Source organism: Oncorhynchus clarkii, chromosome 23 (genome assembly GCF_045791955.1).
Source record: "Oncorhynchus clarkii lewisi isolate Uvic-CL-2024 chromosome 23, UVic_Ocla_1.0, whole genome shotgun sequence".
Lineage (NCBI taxonomy): Eukaryota > Metazoa > Chordata > Actinopteri > Salmoniformes > Salmonidae > Oncorhynchus > Oncorhynchus clarkii.
Genome location: NC_092169.1, coordinates 19,660,545 through 19,679,848, shown reverse-complemented (window position 1 = coordinate 19,679,848; position 19,304 = coordinate 19,660,545). Strand labels below are relative to the sequence as shown.

Sequence of the window (19,304 nt, the reverse complement as noted above, 5' to 3'; positions counted from 1 at the left end):
CATCTCTAGGAGACACAACACGTCTCCTTACTTTTCTGAGGTCTTGGCTGATTTATTTGGATTCTTCCATGATGTCAAGCAAAGAGGCACTGAGTTTCAAGATAGGCCTTGAAATACATCCACAGGTACACCTCCAATTGACTCAAATGATGTCAATTAGCCTATCAGAAGCTTCTAAAGCCATGACATAATTTTCTGGAATTTTCCAAGCTGTTTAAAGGCACAGTTAACTTAGTGTATGTAAACTTCTGACCTACTGGAATTGTGATACAGTGAATTATAAGTGAAATAATCTATCTGTAAACAATTGTTGGAAAAATTACTTGTGTCATGCACAAAGTAGACGTCCTAACCGACTTGCCAAAACTATAGTTTGTTAACAAGACATTTGTTGAGTGGTTGAAAAAACAAGTCTTAATGATTCCAACCTAAGTGTATGTAAACTTCCAACTTCAACTGTTGATCTTAAGACACACCTTTTTCACTATGCTTTTTCTTAGGGTGCTTTTTAGTGTTTACATTTGTATTGCTATTTTTTTGTTACTTGTCCTCTCATGTTTCTGTTTTTATTTTCATTGTTTTTATTCATTTTTCCCCCTATGAAGCATTTTGCATTGCATTCATGTCTGAAATGTGCTATGTTAATAAAGCTTGAATTAATTTAATTTGATAAGTGTGCGTGTGTGTGTTTGCACTGTTGCTGTGCATGCAAAAGTGTGAAATCAAAGGTAGATACCTCTTCTTACGTGGTGAGTCTAATTAAAAGACTCCTTCCTATCAGACAGACAGATTGGAACTCAACAGTCTCCCTTTTCCTGCTTCTCCTGACACCTAGGTTATATCCGTGCTCCCCTAGAACCTTGGTCCCAGAGGAGAGTGAAGTAAACAGACTCAGTTTCAGAGGTTTATTTTGGCACGGCTGTTGCCACCCTGCCTTGCACGCTGTGTGGCCCAATGGGGTCATGGCATAGGTGGGTTTGTGCGAGTGAGAGGGGGAAGTTGGCTTTTTAAATAGACCCAATCTCCCATCTTAGCATTTACCTCAGCATGCTGCTCCTGTTACTGACAACAACTGATGCATGAACAGACAAACCACTCTCTCTCTCACACACACACACACACACACACACACACACACACACACACACACACACACACACACACACACACACACACTCACAGACACACACAGAGAGCGATGGCACACACCCACAGCGACCTTTAATCTTCAGACCTTCTGCCCTCTGTCACGGCTCACAGACAAAGCCGTGTTGTGGGTTCACAGAGAGTCAAACACTCTTCACACATCCTGTGTGTGTGTGTTCTGTTGTCTGGGGAAAAGCTGAGACTGTGGCAGCCTAATAGCAGATTAAGGGTCCCGAAGGACAGTGGTGCTTTTCTCTATGTCATCCCAGTCTGTGAGCGTAGGAGTGAAAGGCAGCCAAACAGACAGAAGAGAGACTAGGGAAGGAAGCCAGTGTGCTACACCCATCTTGGCACCATTACCACTTAAGCTACTTAACCAGCCAGCCCTAGCTGAGTGTTAAGTGTTAGTGTTCTCTGGGGAGACGGCGATTGAGGCTGGGGGCCCCTTCTAAAGTCCCCGTGGTGCATCTTAAAATTGCTGTCATGTTCTTAAGATTAACTGAGGAAAATATTTTTGCCTTGCCCTTGTGTAAGGGGAATACAATCGGTTCCAAACTCGTATCCTCACAAGGCCTTCAACAAATAGAGGGACTGAGGCGTACAAACCAGATAACACCGCTGCGGCCGTTGTGTTTGAATTGAAGTCTTCTTGAGCTGTTTTGTGGGGTTATTGTTTACAACGCCCTCTATAAGAACAAATACAGAAGGATAAAGCTCCGTCCTTGGCTGTGAAATATTCATTACTGCTACTTTATGACCCTCATACCAAGGGTTGGCCAGCCACTGAATGAAATCTGTTTTATTATGTATAAGCACAGGACAGTGAGCATTGCCTACGTTATTTCGCTGTAACCACTGCCTGACCAGCCTTGCAAACCCTAGCAATTACGTTCTGAATCCATTTATTGACTCAAGGGGCAGATTTAACGATATATCACATCTGTTTCGATAGGCATGTCAAAATAGTGGAGTATGTATTTACAAAGTGGCGGTTTTCCACACGGTTGCCCTTTCCAAGGTCTCCTCCTGGGTTTTGTAGAAGTTGAGTATTGGTAATAAACATGAGTCTTTGGACTGCAGTAATGACCCCTGCTTCGTAAACCAGACCATATGATCAAATGCCACCTACCGCAACAACCCTCACACCTGGTACTCCTGACTCCCCTCAGTCTAGTCTGCTTTCAATTCTCTTCCTGCATTTTGAGGACATTGTCTTAGTACTTGAGTCAAGGCTGCCTGATTGTCTTGACAAACAGGGTCAAATTAAGGGTTGATGGAGTCATCCACACACCTGACTATTGTTTAATAGCACTTATTCAGTTTATCGTATTTTTCAAGCCTCTGTAAAGTCCTACTGTAGCTGTCCTCTCTGTCTTTCAGTAGCGTTCAAGGTGTTCTCTAGCTGGGCTGTCTGTAGACGTCTAACTCCCCTGCTGTTCAGAACACAGACGGACAGACACAAGGCCCCTGCCCCTGGGCAGAGAGGTATCGTCAGATAGGGCTATCTGGGGAAATCACCTCATCATATCCAGGGAGAGGACAGCACCAGAAGCAGCACACTGTACTGTCACCCCTGATACTACCTCTACAAACAGCCTCTCAGGACACTTTTCCCTGAATCGCCCAAAATAACCCTCAGTGATGATGTTATTAACAGTCTGTGATGGCTTTGGCAAAGTGACAGATACCTTGTTAAGCTCATTGTTCTATGTCTTCTATTCTTCTCCCCCTTCTCTCTTATTGTTGCAGTTGCGACTCCGAGAACCGTTACCTTGGCAACCCCCTCAGAGGGACGTGCTACTGTAAGTATCCCGCCGCTGCAGTCACACCTGAGTCTCCATTGCATCTTTGTCCTCCAGATGTTGCCGTGGTCCTGATCAGTTGCAGCATACCACACATCTGCACATCTCTTTGACCTTTGCCGCGAAGTGAGTTGGCTAAGCAGATGGAAGCTTTTAGTCTGTGCCAGGCAGTATGGCAGCAATCGACTGTAGATTTGTCTGGCTCTAAACTTGATTTGAAAGATTTGTAGCTGGAGATGGTAGCAGGGTTTAGAGGGGCTTCTGTCTCCAGATGTCAGTGTCAGATCACTGGCCTCATATTGATTTGACTCATTTGCAGCAAATTGGTGGTTTTTCAAGTTAAAGTACATGGGGGAATAGTTTACTCAAAACAGCCGGTGGAATTTGGTCCACTGACCAGGGTTGTAAGGGTAGCTGTTTTGGACAAAGTTCAAGTACTGTCACTTCCAATAGTAATCCTGTTGAGTGTAGTCATGCATGAATGTAGTTCTATGAGAGAGGTTGTCAATTAAATACTAAATACACCTCTGATGTTTTCAACCAAGATCTCAGTGATCACTCCCTCATTGCCTGCATCCGTAATGGGTCAGCGCTCAAGCGACCTCCACTCATCACTGTCAAACGCTCCCTGAAACACTTCAGCAAGCAGGCCTTTCTAATCGACCTGGCCTGGGTATCCTGGAAGGATATTGACCTCATCCCGGCAGTAGAGGATGCCTGGTTATTTAAAAAAATGCCTTCCTCACCATCTTAAATAAGCATGCCCCATTCAAGAAATGTAGAACCAGGAACAGATATAGCCCTTGGTTCTCTCCAGACCTGACTGCCCTTAACCAACACAAAAACATCCTATGGTGTTCTGCATTCGCATCGAACAGCCCCCGCGATATGCAACTTTTCAGGGAAGTTAGAAACCAATATACACAGGCAGTTAGAAAAGCCAAGGCTAGCTTTTTTCAAGCAGAAATTTGTTTCCTGTAACACAAACTCAAAAAAGGTATAGTAAAGTCCATGGAGAATAAGAACACCTCCTCCCAGCTTCCCACTGCACTGAGGATAGGAAACTCTGTCACCACCGATAAATCCACTATAATTGAGAATTTCAATAAGCATTTTTCTATGGCTGGCCATGCTTTCCACCTGGCTACCCCTACCCCGGTCAACCGCACTGTACCCCCCACAGCAACTCGCCCAAGCCTTCCCCATTTCTCCTTCTCCCAAATCCAGTCAGCTGATGTTCTGAAAGAGCTACAAAATCTGGACCCCTACAAATCAGCCAGGCTAGACAATCTGGACCCTTTCTTTCTAAAATGATCTGCCAAAATTGTTGCAACCCCTATTACTAGCCTGTTCAACCTCTCTTTCGTGTCGTCTGAGATTCCCAAATATTGGAAAGCAGCTGCGGTCATCCCCCTTTTCAAAGGGGGAGACACTCTTGACCCAAACTGCTACAGACCTATATCTATCCTACCCTGCCTTTCTAAGGTCTTCGAAAGCAAAGTCAACAAACAGATTACCCACCATTTCGAATCCCACCGCACCTTCTCCGCTATACAATCTGGTTTCAGAGCTGATCATGGGTGCACCTCAGCCACGCTCAAGGTCCTAAACAATATCTTAACCGCCATCGATAAGAAACAATACTGTGCAGCCGTATTCATTGACCTGGCCAAGGCTTTCGACTCTGTCAATCACCATATCCTCATCGGCAGACTCGACAGCCTTGGTTTCTCAAATGATTGCCTCGCCTGGTTCACCAACTACTTTTCTGATAGAGTTCAGTGTGTCAAATCGGAGGGCCTGTTGTCCGGGCCTCTGGCAGTCTCTATGGGGGTGCCACAGGGTTCAATTCTTGGGCCGACTCTCTTCTCTGTATACATGAATGATGTCGCTCTTGCTGCTGGTGAGTCTCTGATCCACCTTTACGCAGACGACACCATTCTGTATACTTCTGGCCCTTCTTTGGACACTGTGTTAACAACCCTCCAGACGAGCTTCAATGCCATACAACTCTCCTTCCGTGGCCTCCAACTGCTCTTAAATAAAAGTAAAACTAAATGCATGCTCTTCAACCGATCGCTGCCTGCACCTGCCCGCCCGTCCAGCATCACTACTCTGGACGGTTCTGACTTAGAATATGTGGACAACTACAAATACCTAGGTGTCTCGTTAGACTGTAAACTCTCCTTCCAGACTCACATCAAACATCTCCAATCCAAAGTTAAATCTAGAATTGACTTCCTATTTCGCAACAAAGCATCCTTCACTCATGCTGCCAAATGTACCCTCGTAAAACGGACCATCCTACCGGTCCTCGACTTCGGCGATGTCATTTACAAAATAGCCTCCAATACCCTACTCAATAAATTGGATGCAGTCTATCACAGTGCCATCTGTTTTGTCTCCAAAGCCCCATATACTACCCACCACTGCGACCTGTACGCTCTCGTTGGCTGGCCCTCGCTTCATACTCGTCGCCAAACCCACTGGCTCCAGGTCATCTACAAGACCCTGCTCGGTAACGTCCCCCCTTATCTCAGCTCGCTGGTCACCATAGCAGCACCCACCTGTAGCACGTGCTCCATCAGGTTTATCTCTCTGGTCACCCCCAAAACCAATTCTTCCTTTGGCCGCCTCTTCTTCCAGTTCTCTGCTGCCAATGACCGGAACGAACTGCAAGCATCTCTGAAACTGGAAACACTTATCTCCCTCACTAGCTTTAAGCACCAACTGTCAGAGCAGCTCACAGATTACTGCACCCTTACATAGCCCATCTATAATTTAGCCCAAACAACTACCTCATCCTCTACTGTATTTATTTATTTATTTTGCTCCTTTGCACCCCATTATTTCTATTTCTACTTTGCACATTCTTCCACTGCAAATCTACCATTCCAGTGTTTTACTTGCTATATTGTATTTACTTTGCCAACATGGCCTTTTTTTGCCTTTACCTCCCCTCTCACCTCATTTTCTCACATCATATATAGACTTATTTTTCTACTGTATTATTGACTGTATGTTTGTTTTACTCCATGTGTAACTCTGTGTTGTTGTATGTGTCGAAGTGCTTTGCTTTATCTTGGCCAGGTCGCAATTGTAAATGAGAACTTGTTCTCAACTTGCCAACCTGGTTAAATAAAGGTGAAATAAATAAATAAAAAATAAAATGTTTTAACTTTGATGCTAGTAGTCAGAATTGCTTAGGTCAGGAAATCATCAAGTATCCCTTTGTTCAGAACAAATGCAAAAACATTTTGTCAAAGCAATGCTTTTATTTACCTAGTTCAAAACTAACCATGTACTACTGTACATATACCACACACTACATGTAGTTTTAACATTTGTTTCAATAGTTGATATTCAGAGCTATTAAAACACCAACCATAAAAAAAACTGTGGACTGTCCTTTAAGTTCTTTAAAGGAAGAAGAGCAACCAGAGCTCTAGAACAACACAACCCTTCACAACATCAAAACACATCCAGATATATAGAAAACAAATCTCTATCTAAAAACACCAATCGATACTGTCAACTATTGTTCTGTATTTGTATTATCAGATTCTAACCAGCTTTAGAAAGGTTAAGTACATGCACCGGCATCACTCACTGTCACCCCCACTGTCTTCTGTTGCTCATGACAGATTGTCTGTTCTGCTGACTGGCATTATGTCTGAGTAAGGAGGGCACTAGGTGGCACCCTCGCTGTACAGTGTACCCACAGTTACCAGGAGGCAGTGGAGGACGTGGCTGTGGAGATCACTTCCAATCACTATGGTCACTCTGAGAGGTGTCTATCCGCCTATCTCTGTTTGGCTACGGACTGTGTCCCCTGAGGGACATGTCATATCCTGATCGTTCCCCTGCATCGGTTGAGAGGGTTCAAAGTCATTAGGGAGCAAATGGACAAGCTATCTGCCAGGTCTGTTTGAACATGGCCAAACAAGCACACAAATACTCTAAATGGCGCATTAGAAATACATTTGTTTCCTGTGTTCCTTTATCATATGCTATTCTATCAAATAGAAAAGTGGCTGTAAATCATCTATTAGCATGCTATTCAGATCTCACGGTGGACAGGGAGGACAAATAAGAGCTCTATTTGAGGTCTGTGAGAAAGTGGGACTGATTTTCCTCCTACATGGCATTTCAAATCTCCATAACAGGCAGGGTCATCAGCAAAGCTGTCGTTCACCTCAGAGGACTGAAAGGTCGGCCATGTTTGATGACTGATAGTGTTTTCCATTATGTCACGAGCGCAGAAACTTAGGCTCAAAGGTTAAGCCCCACTTAAGTGCTACAATTATGTCATAACCAATCAAGATTCAAAGCTTTTATCATGCTGTTTAGCTAATGGCTAGCTATTGTGAGTCAATCCCTGCCTTTCCTGGAAGCATTACCAGTGCAGATGTGTAGGATTTGTTGGACATGTAGGATGTGCGGATGTCTAAGCTGGGATGTGGATGTGAAGGTTAAAGAGACTAATTGGGCCAATTATGCCTAATGAATCAGGGCGACTGAAGGGTAGCACACACGGCCTTCTGGGAACTGAGTGTGACATCCTCTATTTGAGGGGATTGATGTTTACTTTGCACGTTCATTACATACTAATTATTTAACCAATTGTGACAAGGCAGAAATCTAGCACAATGACACTAATAATGATAGTGAGAGTAATAATGATGAGGAATGACATTTTATTAATGGAGATGTTGCTACTGTACTAGTCTAACTACTAGTACTTCTACAACTACTTTATGGCTTCAATATGTACTTCTACTACTAATAATAGTACTTAGTAATTACTAATGGTAGGCCTAATACTACCTACCATTGGAAACTGATCTAGGTCATTCTTCCAATCAACGTGAAAATACATTGGATTTGAAAAAAGTATGAAGGGAAAGGGGGATACCTCATCAGTTGTATAACTGAATGCCTTCAACTGAAATGTGTCTTCCACATTTAACCCCTCATGTGACCAGTACTGTTCAACCAGAGTTGTAAACATTGAAATTAGGGTAAAACTTAAACTTAAATTATTTGACTTAACCTGACTAACAGGTAGTTACATCAATCTAATATCAACATAATCATCAGAACTATGTATATGTAGAAATTGCGTAGACAAATTCGACATAGAAATGTTAAAAATCTTTTTCATCCTATATTTAATATACTGTATGGTGGTCTGTGGAATGGCATATACAATGTCAACCACTACTCAACCTCATCATAAGTTGATTCATTTACTGAAGTCCAAGTATTTAAGTAGACATTTTTACAATTCTGGTTGAAATGAGTTGAAAACATGTCACAATACGTTGACAAATTACAATGAAACAACGTTGATTCAACCAGTGTGTGCCCAGTGGGTTCCCACTGGAATGTAATCATGGCTGATGCTAATGAGGAAGCTGGTCGTCAGTGGCTGACCAGGTTAGTGTGGGTAATGAGTTTCCCTCACAGTGGATCAGTGTCAGCTAGAAGGCCCTAATAAGAAGGAACCACCAAGTGTGTCCCACCAGCCCCGCCACCCGCCATTACCAGCCTCAAACCCTCAAGCCCCTTATCATGAGAGGATCAGGCACTCTGCACTAAACACTAAACACTATCTGACAGACACTCTGCGCAGACGCCTAACCAGTGTCAGATAGATACAGTGAGAGAGATACTCTCCCCAGACTTCTCTGTGCTGATAATCTCTACTTGCTAATTGTAGACTGGCTGTGTAGACTATGGTCTTGAACCTCGGTGTTGTCACGAAGAGTGTCTGGTCGACTCGACTAAGGGAATAATCTCCAATTAAACTAATTTTAGTTATACTGAGCAGACAACTTAATTGTACAATAGATGTCTGAGCATTATCAGTCAGGCAGTTGGCACAGACAGCTGAGTAGTACCATCAGACAAGCTGAGTATTACCATCAGACAAGCACATGTTCATAGCTATTTTACAGAAGATACCTCCATTATAGGTGTCACATTACCTGGGGGTCCAGAATAATCAAGGAAACCACTTCTTCTGAGCAAGTGTCCCGAGTGTAAATTCTCAATAGTTTCCATGCGAATATTCTAACATCTGCATAAAAACGATATGCGCATTTTCCCACCGGAGCTATGTTTCATGTTGCAGATAAAAAGGGTGTGTATGATGATGGTGCATATGAACAGAACGTTTGTGGTTAAATTCCCACGTACCAAATAAAACAAATAAGTCAAGTTAAAAGGGTTTCCAGCGGGTTTTCAACTCTACTGATGGTTTTGTCACAAAATATGTTGCGTTTATATAGCGAATGTGCCTCCTCTGGTCTTGGCATGTGCGCTAAAGTCAGCAGCTCACATATACAATGCAGGTAGTTTAGCCCACATGATGAGATTAATATGAACAAAAGAGTAAGATCATTTTTTATTAGTCAAACGGCAGCCAAGCATTGATCATCATGTCATTAGAATAAGACCCTCAATGTTAATTGGATGGGAGCATCAAGCTCATCACTGTGCACTTGTCACCACCCTGTGAAGTAGCCTGATAAACTGCATGCTTTCCCGAGTCGAAGTGGGAGGACTACACAACATATCATTGCATTGATAAACTGCATGCTTTCCCGAGTCGTAGTGGGAGGACTACACAACATATCATTGCATTGATAAACTGCATGCTTTCCCGAGTCGTAGTGGGAGGACTACACAACAAATCATTGCATTGATAAACTGCATGCATTCCCGAGTCGTAGTGGGAGGACTACACAACATATCATTGCGAGACTCCAAGTTTACCGCATGATGGTTATTTTTTCAGTATTTGCGCATAAAGGCATTCCCACTGCCATTTCTGGCAGAATGAATTACAGACATAAAGAAGGGGAAAGGGGATACCTAGTCAGTTGCACAACTGAATGCATTCAACTGAAATGTTTCTTCCACATTTAACCAACCCCTCAAAAGCGCAGGTTGACATCTATTGTCTTGTCTTGGAGGCAGAACGGAACAATTTCCCCTTAGATAGGCAAGCTGCAAAGTCTAAATTGGCTATACTGTAAAAATTCATGAAAACAAAAATGTGCTTTTTTGTCTTAATTTAATTTAGGCATTTGGGTTAGCAGGGTGGTTAAGGTAAGGTTGTAGGACTTTGTGACTGTGCCAGCTAATGACCACAATGCAGAGCTGCCTCCAGAACAAGATTCATGATGAAAAACTCTTAACCTACACAAAAAGAACCCACCTTGTCGTTACATTTTCTTTTATGTACTTTACTTGCGTAAAAAGGTTGGATGGAAACCTGGTTATTGGTGTTTTTTAACTAATTGCTTTCCCTCTGTACTAATGCTATACATGCATTTATTTGTCTTTGAAGAACGTGTTTCAAATGCAAGGTAATGAATAGTAACAGGCATTAAATGAAATCTCCAAGTGCATCCTGTATCACTGATATTGAATAGGGCATCATGCTGTTTCAACTTACTGGATGCACCCTTCTAAATATGAAATGACTTTACAGGTGAGATTTTGCTCTTTCTTTTAGATTCGGAATAAAGTTACAGTATGCTAAAACCATGACTTGTCTATAGCAACTTTAGTCTTGTGTAGCTCTTTGATGCTTTGATGCTTACATTACCTTATGTAAGTTATATTTGTAAGGTCAAATGTGTGCCCAATGAACATGTTCACATTTATGTAATGTATGCAAATAATTTAGATTATCCGAGGGGAAATTGTTTTGTTATTTCTCTGATGGGAGTTTTAATTTGCACTTGTTGCTTTTGCGTCACAGTGACAAATATTATATCAGGCATGAAATCTAACATATTGAAACATGTTAGATGTTGAAAAGGGTTGTACAACTTGACAAGTCTTCCACTTTGTCCACTAATGTCATTGTTTTCAGCAGGGGTTCTTTGAGTGGGCACGGCATTTGTCTAAGTATACTGTACATTAATAAGTACCATACACTGGTACCAAACACCCTAGAAAACTCACAATGTCCTTTTTGAATTTCTCTGCACATCTGTGTCCTCTTTACAGAGCATGTAGAACTGTTTGAAGTTTACAGAAGACCCTTATGGGATAAACAACACACAGCAACGTGTGTGCCCGAAGCGGGAGGGAGAAAGAGTCACGCATTGGCTTTGATCTGATATCTGCTAATTCCTTTAATTCGGCATGGCGACTAAACAAAATGCAACTATTTGTCGAACATAATTTCCTTTCGTCTCGCTAAGGCTTGAAATGTACGTTCTGAAAGGAAGTCAAATGAAGTCCTCTCTGAACTCAGCAGGAGTATTATTTTGTCGAGTTAGAACGATGATAAACAATTGTTTGTTCTTCTCACGTGGCTGATAAACAGCAGTTCATAGAAGCCGTGAAATGGGGAAGTGAATGGCACAGTGTGAGCTTCTGAGACATGTAGTGCATTCAGCTGTCATTGACTAACTATGAAAATGGCATTTCCTCATAGCGAGTGGGGTTTGGTTGTGATGGTCATTGTGTTTATAGGCTTCGCAGGATGCACAACTCCAGTCCACAAGGACTGTATCCCTGCGTTTTGAAATGGTCCCTGGCACTGAATTGATGAGTTCATATGCCCAGAGAGTGCAGAGAGTGCACATACCTGGCCTCCGATGTCTGATCAAATTGCAAAAAAGGAAAACCAGCAGGACCTGCAACCACTTGAGTACCGGAGTTGGGTGCATTGGGTTGCACATTTTGGGGAATATTCAGAGGTTGAAACTTGCTGTGAGAATATGTGGGAATTAACTGGAATATATGCAAATTAATATTAATCCATTAAATGTAGATGTTTTTTATATTGGATATATTTACCATATCGTATTTTTTTTAACTAGGCAAGTCAGTTAAGAACAAGTTCTTATTTTCAATGACGGCCTGTTCAGGGGCAGAACGACAGATTTGTACCTTGTCAGCTCGGGGATTTGAACTTGCAACCTGTGGGTTATTAGTCCAACGCTCTAACCACTAGGCTACCCTGCCACCCTGATATGGAGACAGAAACATAAACATTTTACCTTATCATAAGTAGACATAATTGCAAATGATTAAATCCTTCCAATAAATATATAAAAAAAACATTTTAGTTACGAATTTAACTTTAATTCAATGAGTTGACTCTTCACATGGGATGATTTCACTGAACAACAAAAGAAAGGGAATATTGAATGATCCCCAATGATCCATCACATCTCCCAAAAATGTTTTCAACATACATCTGTAAAATTATAGTCTAGAAACTAAAGCTTTGGTTGTCGTCCTCTCAGGCTTCCATGTCTTCTCCCTGGACCTCCTCAATGTCCACCTCTTGAACATCACTCTGAGGCCTCATCTTCACTGTCACTTTCCAACCTTGTTGAGGATGGCTCGTTGTCAGGCTCAAAAAGCCAAAAATTAGCCTGGATGGCCACCAAATTTTCAACCCTTGTATTGGTCATCCTGTTGCGTATTTTGGTGTATGTGTTTCCAAACAAGGACCAGTTGCACTCTGAGGCGGCTGATGTTGGTGGGATTTGGAGGATGATGGAGGCAACAGGGGAAAGAGCCTCAGATCCACAAAGTCCCTTCCACCAGGTGGCTGATGAGATATGTTGGCACGACTGCGATATTACATCTCCATCCAAAAGCCCTTGCTTGGAAGTGTACTTCGCCAGACTGCCAAGAAACTTCACCTCATCCAGGCCACGGTAGTGATGACACCATAGGTCTTGTTGATCTCTGCACCAGAGAGGATGCTCTTGCCAGCATACTTGGGGTCCAACATGTACGCTGCGGCATGTATGGGCTTCAGGCAGATATCTTCACGCTTTTTCATGTTTTTCAGAACTGCAGTTTCTTCTTCTGCAGTACAGATTTCTTCTCTTACATCTGCAAGCAGAGTATGAACATCAGACAGGATGGCATTGTCTCCCTCAATCCTTGCAATGGCTACTGCTATAGGTTTCAGGAGGTTCAGGCTGCTTACCACACTCTCCCAAAATACATCATCCAGGAGGATCCTCTTGATGGGGCTGTCCATATCTGCAGACTGCGATATGACCATTTCTTGGAGACACCTTCCCCTCCAGGAGACTGTCAAACATGGTGACAACACCACCACAACAGGTGTTGCTGGGTAGCTTCAATGTGGTGCTCTTATTCTTCTCACTTTGCTTGGTGAGGTAGATTGCTGCTATAACTTGATGACCCTTCACATACCTAACCATTTCCTTGGCTCTCTTGTAGTGTATCCATTGTTTTCAGTGCCACAATGTCCTTGAGGAGCAGATTCAATGCATGAGCAGCACAGCCAATGGGTGTGAAGTGAGGGTAGGACTCCTCCACTTTAGACCAAGCAGCCTTCATGTTCACAGCATTATCTGTCACCAGTGAAAATACCTTCTGTGGTCCAAGGTCATGGATGACTGCCTTCGGCTCATCTGCAATGTAGAGACCGGTGTGTCTGTTGTCCCTTGTGTCTGTGCTCTTGTAGAATACTGGTTGAGGGGTGGAGATGATGTATTTAATTATTCCTTGCCCACGAACATTCGACCACCCATCAGAGATGATTGCAATACAGTCTGCTTTCTCTATGATTTGCTTGACCTTCACTTGAACTCCATTGAGCTCTACATCCAGCAAATGCTACGCCATCTTGAATCCAAGACGTGTGTTGTTTTGGCTCATGTAATATTAATTTTGTTTCTTTTTTTTTGTTGTGGTATATATTTCAATATATTTAAATCTCTTTTTTCCATTTTCGAATCAAATATACCTTCCTGCAACCGTCCTCACCCAATGTGGTACGGATCTGCAATTTTTTCAACTCTATAACTGGAACCTCCGTCAGAAGCTAGCCATCATCAGCTAGTCAGTTAATTAGCTGCTAGCTATTTAGTCATTGTTAGCCACTGCTAGCGGTCTTTACCTTTAGCTCAGATACCAGCCGCTTTAGCCCGGATAATACCTGCCAGTCTGCACAGTGCGATATCAGCCCTGAGCATATCGGACTGCTTTTCTCCACTATATCACCGGATTCCTGCCGCAAGCTCTGGACCATTACACTGGATCATCGCAGCTAACTAGCTGCTACCGAGTGGCTATTGTGGCTAACGCCCTTGGCCAGAAGCAAGCACCAGTTAGCCTCGAGCTAGCTTCCTGCTAGACCCATCTCCCGGCTAGCCAATTGGCCTGGACCCTTTGTCGACACGGAGCCCCGCTGATCCGTCACGACTGGTCTGCTGACGTAATTTGGACAATGTGCTCTCAACCGGCCTCTGCGTCGTGGATGTCGGTGAAGACCCATCTGCTAGCCCTGGCCCGCTAGCTTTCTGAACACCGTGTCTCCCACTCGCCTAGCGTAGTAACGACTACCGAACGGCTCCCTGATTCATCTATTGCTGCTCATTGGACGCTATGATCACTCGGCTACACAGCTGATGCCTGCTGGACTGATCATTAACACGGTACTTAATTTTGTTTATCTGTTGGCCCCAGCCTCGAACTCAGGCCCTGTGTGTAGTTAACTGATCCGCTCTGCCCATTCATCGCCATTTATCCATTGTTGTTGTCTTAGCTGTTTACCCGTTGCTGTCTTACCTGTTGTCTCAGCTCTCCCAATCAACACATGATTGCTTTATGCCTCTCTCTTATGTCAATATGCCTTGTATACTGTTGTTTAGGGTAGCTCTCATTGTTTTGTTTACTGCGGAGTCCCTAGTCCCGCTCAACATGCCGTAGATAGATAGCTCCTTTGTCCCACCCCCCACACATGCGAGACCTCACCTAACTTAACTGGTGCCTCCAGAGATGCAACCTCTCTCATCGTCACTCAATCCCTAGGTTTACCTCCTCTGTTCTCGCACCCTACCATACCCTTGTCTGTACGTTATGCCCTGAATCTATGTACACAGCTTTTCCTTCTGCATTAGCTGCAGTGAAATGTCTCCACACATCAGGTAGTGCCTTGTCATTTTCCTGTAAAGATTAGAAAAAAATGAGAAAAACCCCAAATACAATTCCATGTAAATAGTTAAGCAGTTAGATTAAACAACTCCTTTGTAAGATACATGTTTTAAAATGAAACATGGAAACAAATGAATTAACACTCCTCAGTTAGCAGGCTCAAGCAAGCTAAAACCCACATGGTAGCAAAAACTAACTATCAGAAATTGTTAACAAGTTAGAAATGATTTAAACACACTTTGCTGTAGGCTACTATCTACTACTTAACAAAAAATAATGTATGTCATATAAAATATATTCACCCCACCCAGTATTGTAATCAAGACTAGAAATCATGTAGTCCTTGGTTCAGACAGTGTAGTAGTGTGTGCTCAATCTCATTAGTGTGCAAGATCTTGAGAATCAGCTGTACATGTGATGGAAGAATGCACTGTGTATGCAGAGGGTTGGAATTCCATTGAATTGGGGATAGTTTAACCAAAATATGCCACAAGACCTTGAATTGCCTTATGTGTATCCCACAAAAAAGGTTCACTGTTGTAAGCTAACTTTTTTATATGAATTTAAGCACAATTCCCCAAATTCCAGGGCTTAACATCCCATGGCAAATTTCCAGTGAAAAAAGTTTCTGACCCTTTGCAACCCTAGTTGTGCACCCCTGGTGGAACCTGAACTCATCTGAATAGTTAATAAAAGTGATCTGAAGGGGTTAGTGAACCGTCCTGCTGAGCATATTGACAATCCAATAGAGACCGTCTCCCACATGGCTCCTCCTAGACTGTACCCTTTGAATCAAGGGCTGTCTTCTGAATGGAATCAGACAAGGTGACCTTCCTAGAGTCCTGCTGTGGTCCAGATGGTAAATGTTCCAAATCCCAGCATTACAGCCCATTGTGGCTCAGACAATGAGGCCCTGTCATTGAATAGGACAAACGTTTATAAAAATAGAACGGCATTGAATCCCAGTGAATACTTTCTATTAGCCGTACACCCATGTCATATTGATCTTCCTCTACTCTTGTTTCCTAGTACAGCTTGTGCTGATTGAAATACTGCATTATTGATATGAAAAGGAAGGCAGTAACTTGCACTTGTTGTGGTCTGATTCCTGGGCAACTCTTCCCGACAGGAGTTGTTCTGACTCTGTGTCCCTGCACTTTAAGAATACATCCCTAATCTTCTGTTTGTCTCTCTGTCCCTGCAGACAACCTGCTGATTGACTACCAGTTCACCTTCAGCCTTCTCCAGGAGGATGACCACCACTACACAGCCATCAACTTCATGGCCACCCCTGAACAGGTCAGTAACCACACAGATGCCTCCCTCAGTCATCCTGCGGGACCGTCTCATGTAGCCTTTCTGTTATGTATGTCATGCATCGATTATGTAAAGAAGAGAAAACCCACATAAGTATTATTCCAAGTCATCATAATGTTGGTGTGGAATACACGTGTTCGACCTCGTTTTGTGGTCATATTTTACAGAGCAACAAGAACTTGGACATGTCGATCAATGCATCCAACAACTTCAACCTCAACATCACCTGGTCTATTGGATCAACAGGTAACTTGTCTTAGCTGATCATTTCGCCATAGTTTGGATCGGTATGTGCTGTAGTAAATGTCAGTGTTTATTTGACTGTTTGACAACATTGATTGTGACTGACCACCTAGCTATAGTCACTAAGGTGGATATAACCCATTCAGCATCATACAGTGTACACCCCGTGCACTACAGAATCCATTATAGGACATTTTAATAGTGTACTAGTCACCTGAGATGGTAAAAATAAAACGTACAATCTCTGATGTACAGAATCTCACTCTATTTGTCATCTTACCCAGGGGGAATGGTGCCTTTGTTGTTCTTCTCAGTGTCTCTCATTAGACAAGAATGTCTGTAGAGGAATGCCCCTTTTGAAAAAGGCAGTGGAGATATTTTTAATTATGGCATTAGGGCATTTTTGAAGTGTTTTTGTGTGATTTCAATTAAGATAAAACCTTGTCCAGACTGTTCCCATGTTAAGGGCACAGAACTCTTTTTTAAAACTTTTTATTTTTAATTTTTTTACTTAATTTGAGATGAAACTTTAGGGCTTCAGAATGTATGTGCTGAACAATTACAGTGAGTCTGTGTTATGGCACTGATAAAGTAGTTGGGGTAATCTTTTATTAAAGCTGTCCCAAAGTCTGCCCTATTAATGCAGTATTCTTGATAATGTCTTCAATGTGGACTACTTAAAATATACATGCATGTCTCTTTTTTGTAAAGGAAGTAGAATTACACTTTCCTTACATTTTTTAAAGCTTTGTTTGAACAGATCAAGTCTCTGGATGCATCTTTCTTCTAAAACATCACTGTCAGTAGCCTGGCTACCCATTTTTACTCTCGACTGTCATCACTAAACGTGGTTTTGTTTGACTGGCGGAACTGTCACAGCAGTACTTATGCCCTCTGTACCTATACAGTTGAAGTCGGAAGTTTACATGCACTTAGGTTGGAGTGCAAATCAATCCTAGAACAACAGCAAAGGACCTTGTGAAGATGCTGGAGAAAACAGGTACAAAAGTATATATATATCCACAGTAAAACGAGTCCAATATCGACATAACCTGAAAGGCCGCTCAGCAAGGAAGAAGCCACTGCTCCAAAACCACCATAAAAAAGCCAGACTTTGGCTTGCAACTGCAAATGGGGACAAAGATCGTACTTTTTAGAGAAATGTCCTCTTGTCTGATGAAACAAAAAATATAACTGTTTGGCAATAATGACCATCGTTATGTTTGGAGGAAAAGGGGGTAGGCATGCAAGCCAAAGAACACCATCCCAACTGTGAAGCACGGGGGTGGCAGCATCATGTTGTGGGGGTGCTTTGCTGCTGGAGGGACTTCACAAAATAGATGGCATTATGAGAGAGGAAAATGATGTGGATATATTGAAGCAACACCTCAAGACATCAGTCAGGAAGTTAAAGCTTGGTCTCAAATGGGTCTTCCAAATGGACAATGACCCCAAGCATACTTCCAAAGTTGTGGCAAAATGGCTTAAGGACAACAAAGTCTAGGTATTGGAGTGGCCATCACCAAGCACCAACTTCAATCCCATAGAACAAGCAAGGAGGCCTACAAACCTGACCCAGTTACACCAGCTCTGTCCGGAGGAATGGGCCAAAAATCACCCAACTTATTGTGGGAAGCTTGTGGAAGGCTACCCGAAACGTTTGACCCAAATAAAACAATTTAAAGGCAATGCTACCAAATGCTAATTGGGTTTATGTAAACTTCTGACTTCAACTGTATGTGTGCTTGACCTTGACCGACTATTATTATCCTCTGTGTCCTTCCCATGACGACTCACACTTCTCCCCCCTAGCTGGCACCATCTCTGGTGAAGAGGTACCCATTGTGTCCAAGACCAATATCCAGGAACACAGAGACAGCTTCTCCTGTGAGAAGTTCAACTTCCGGGTCAACTCCAACATCACCTTCTATGTCTACGTCAGCAACTTCTCCTGGCCAATCAAGATCCAGGTGAGGTTCTGTCAGTAGTGATCTCACAATCCACAACTGCGTTACATCCCAACCATGGAGATACATTAAATTAGGTTTAAAAATATTTACACTATCGTTCAAAAGTTTGGGGTCACTTAGAGATGTCCTTGTTTTTGAAAGAAAAGCCAATTTTGTCCATTTAAAATGACATCAAATTGATCAGAAATACAGTGTAGACATTGTTAATGTTGTAAATTACTATTGTAGCTGGAAATGGCAGATTTTTTATGGAATATCTACATCGGCTTACAGAGGCCCATTATCAGCAACCATCACTCCTGTGTTCCAATGGCACGTTGTGTTAACTAATCCAAGTTGATCTATTTTAAACGATAATTGATCATTAGAAAACCCTTATGCAATTATGTTAGCACAGCTGAAAACTGTTGTTCTGATTAAAGAAGCAATAAAACTGGCCTTCTTTAGACTAGTTGAGTATCTGGAGCATCAGCATTTGTGGGTTTGATTACATGCTATAAATGGTCAGAAACAAAGTACTTTCTTCTGATACTCGTCAGTCTATTCTTGTTCTGAGAAATGAATGCTATTCCATGTGAGAAATTGCCAAGAAACTGAAGATCTCGTACAACGCTGTGTACTACTCCCTTCACAGAACAACGCAAACTGGCTATAACCAGAATAGAAAGAGGAGTGGGATGCCCCGGTGCACAACTGAGCAAGAGGACAAGTACATTAGAGTGTCTAGTTTAAGAAACAGACGCCTCACAAGTCCTCAACTGGCAGCTTCATTAAATAGTACTCGCAAAACACCAGTCTCAATGTCAACGGTGAAGAGGCCACTCCGAGATGCTGGCCTTCTAGGCAGAGTTCCTCTGTCCAGTGTCTATGTTCT

At 42.6% G+C, this 19,304-nt stretch overlaps 1 protein-coding gene across 1 annotated transcript in view; it reads left to right on the top strand.

The window, feature by feature from the left end:
- Nucleotides 1–19,304, top strand: part of LOC139381452 (attractin-like protein 1) — a 337,715-nt gene that overhangs the window by 142,864 nt on the left and 175,547 nt on the right. The window contains exons 22-25 of the mRNA XM_071124992.1: nucleotides 2,896–2,948; nucleotides 16,105–16,199; nucleotides 16,385–16,463; nucleotides 18,273–18,430. Of these exons, the coding sequence (XP_070981093.1) occupies nucleotides 2,896–2,948; nucleotides 16,105–16,199; nucleotides 16,385–16,463; nucleotides 18,273–18,430 (385 nt within the window). The remainder of the gene's footprint in view (nucleotides 1–2,895; nucleotides 2,949–16,104; nucleotides 16,200–16,384; nucleotides 16,464–18,272; nucleotides 18,431–19,304) is intronic.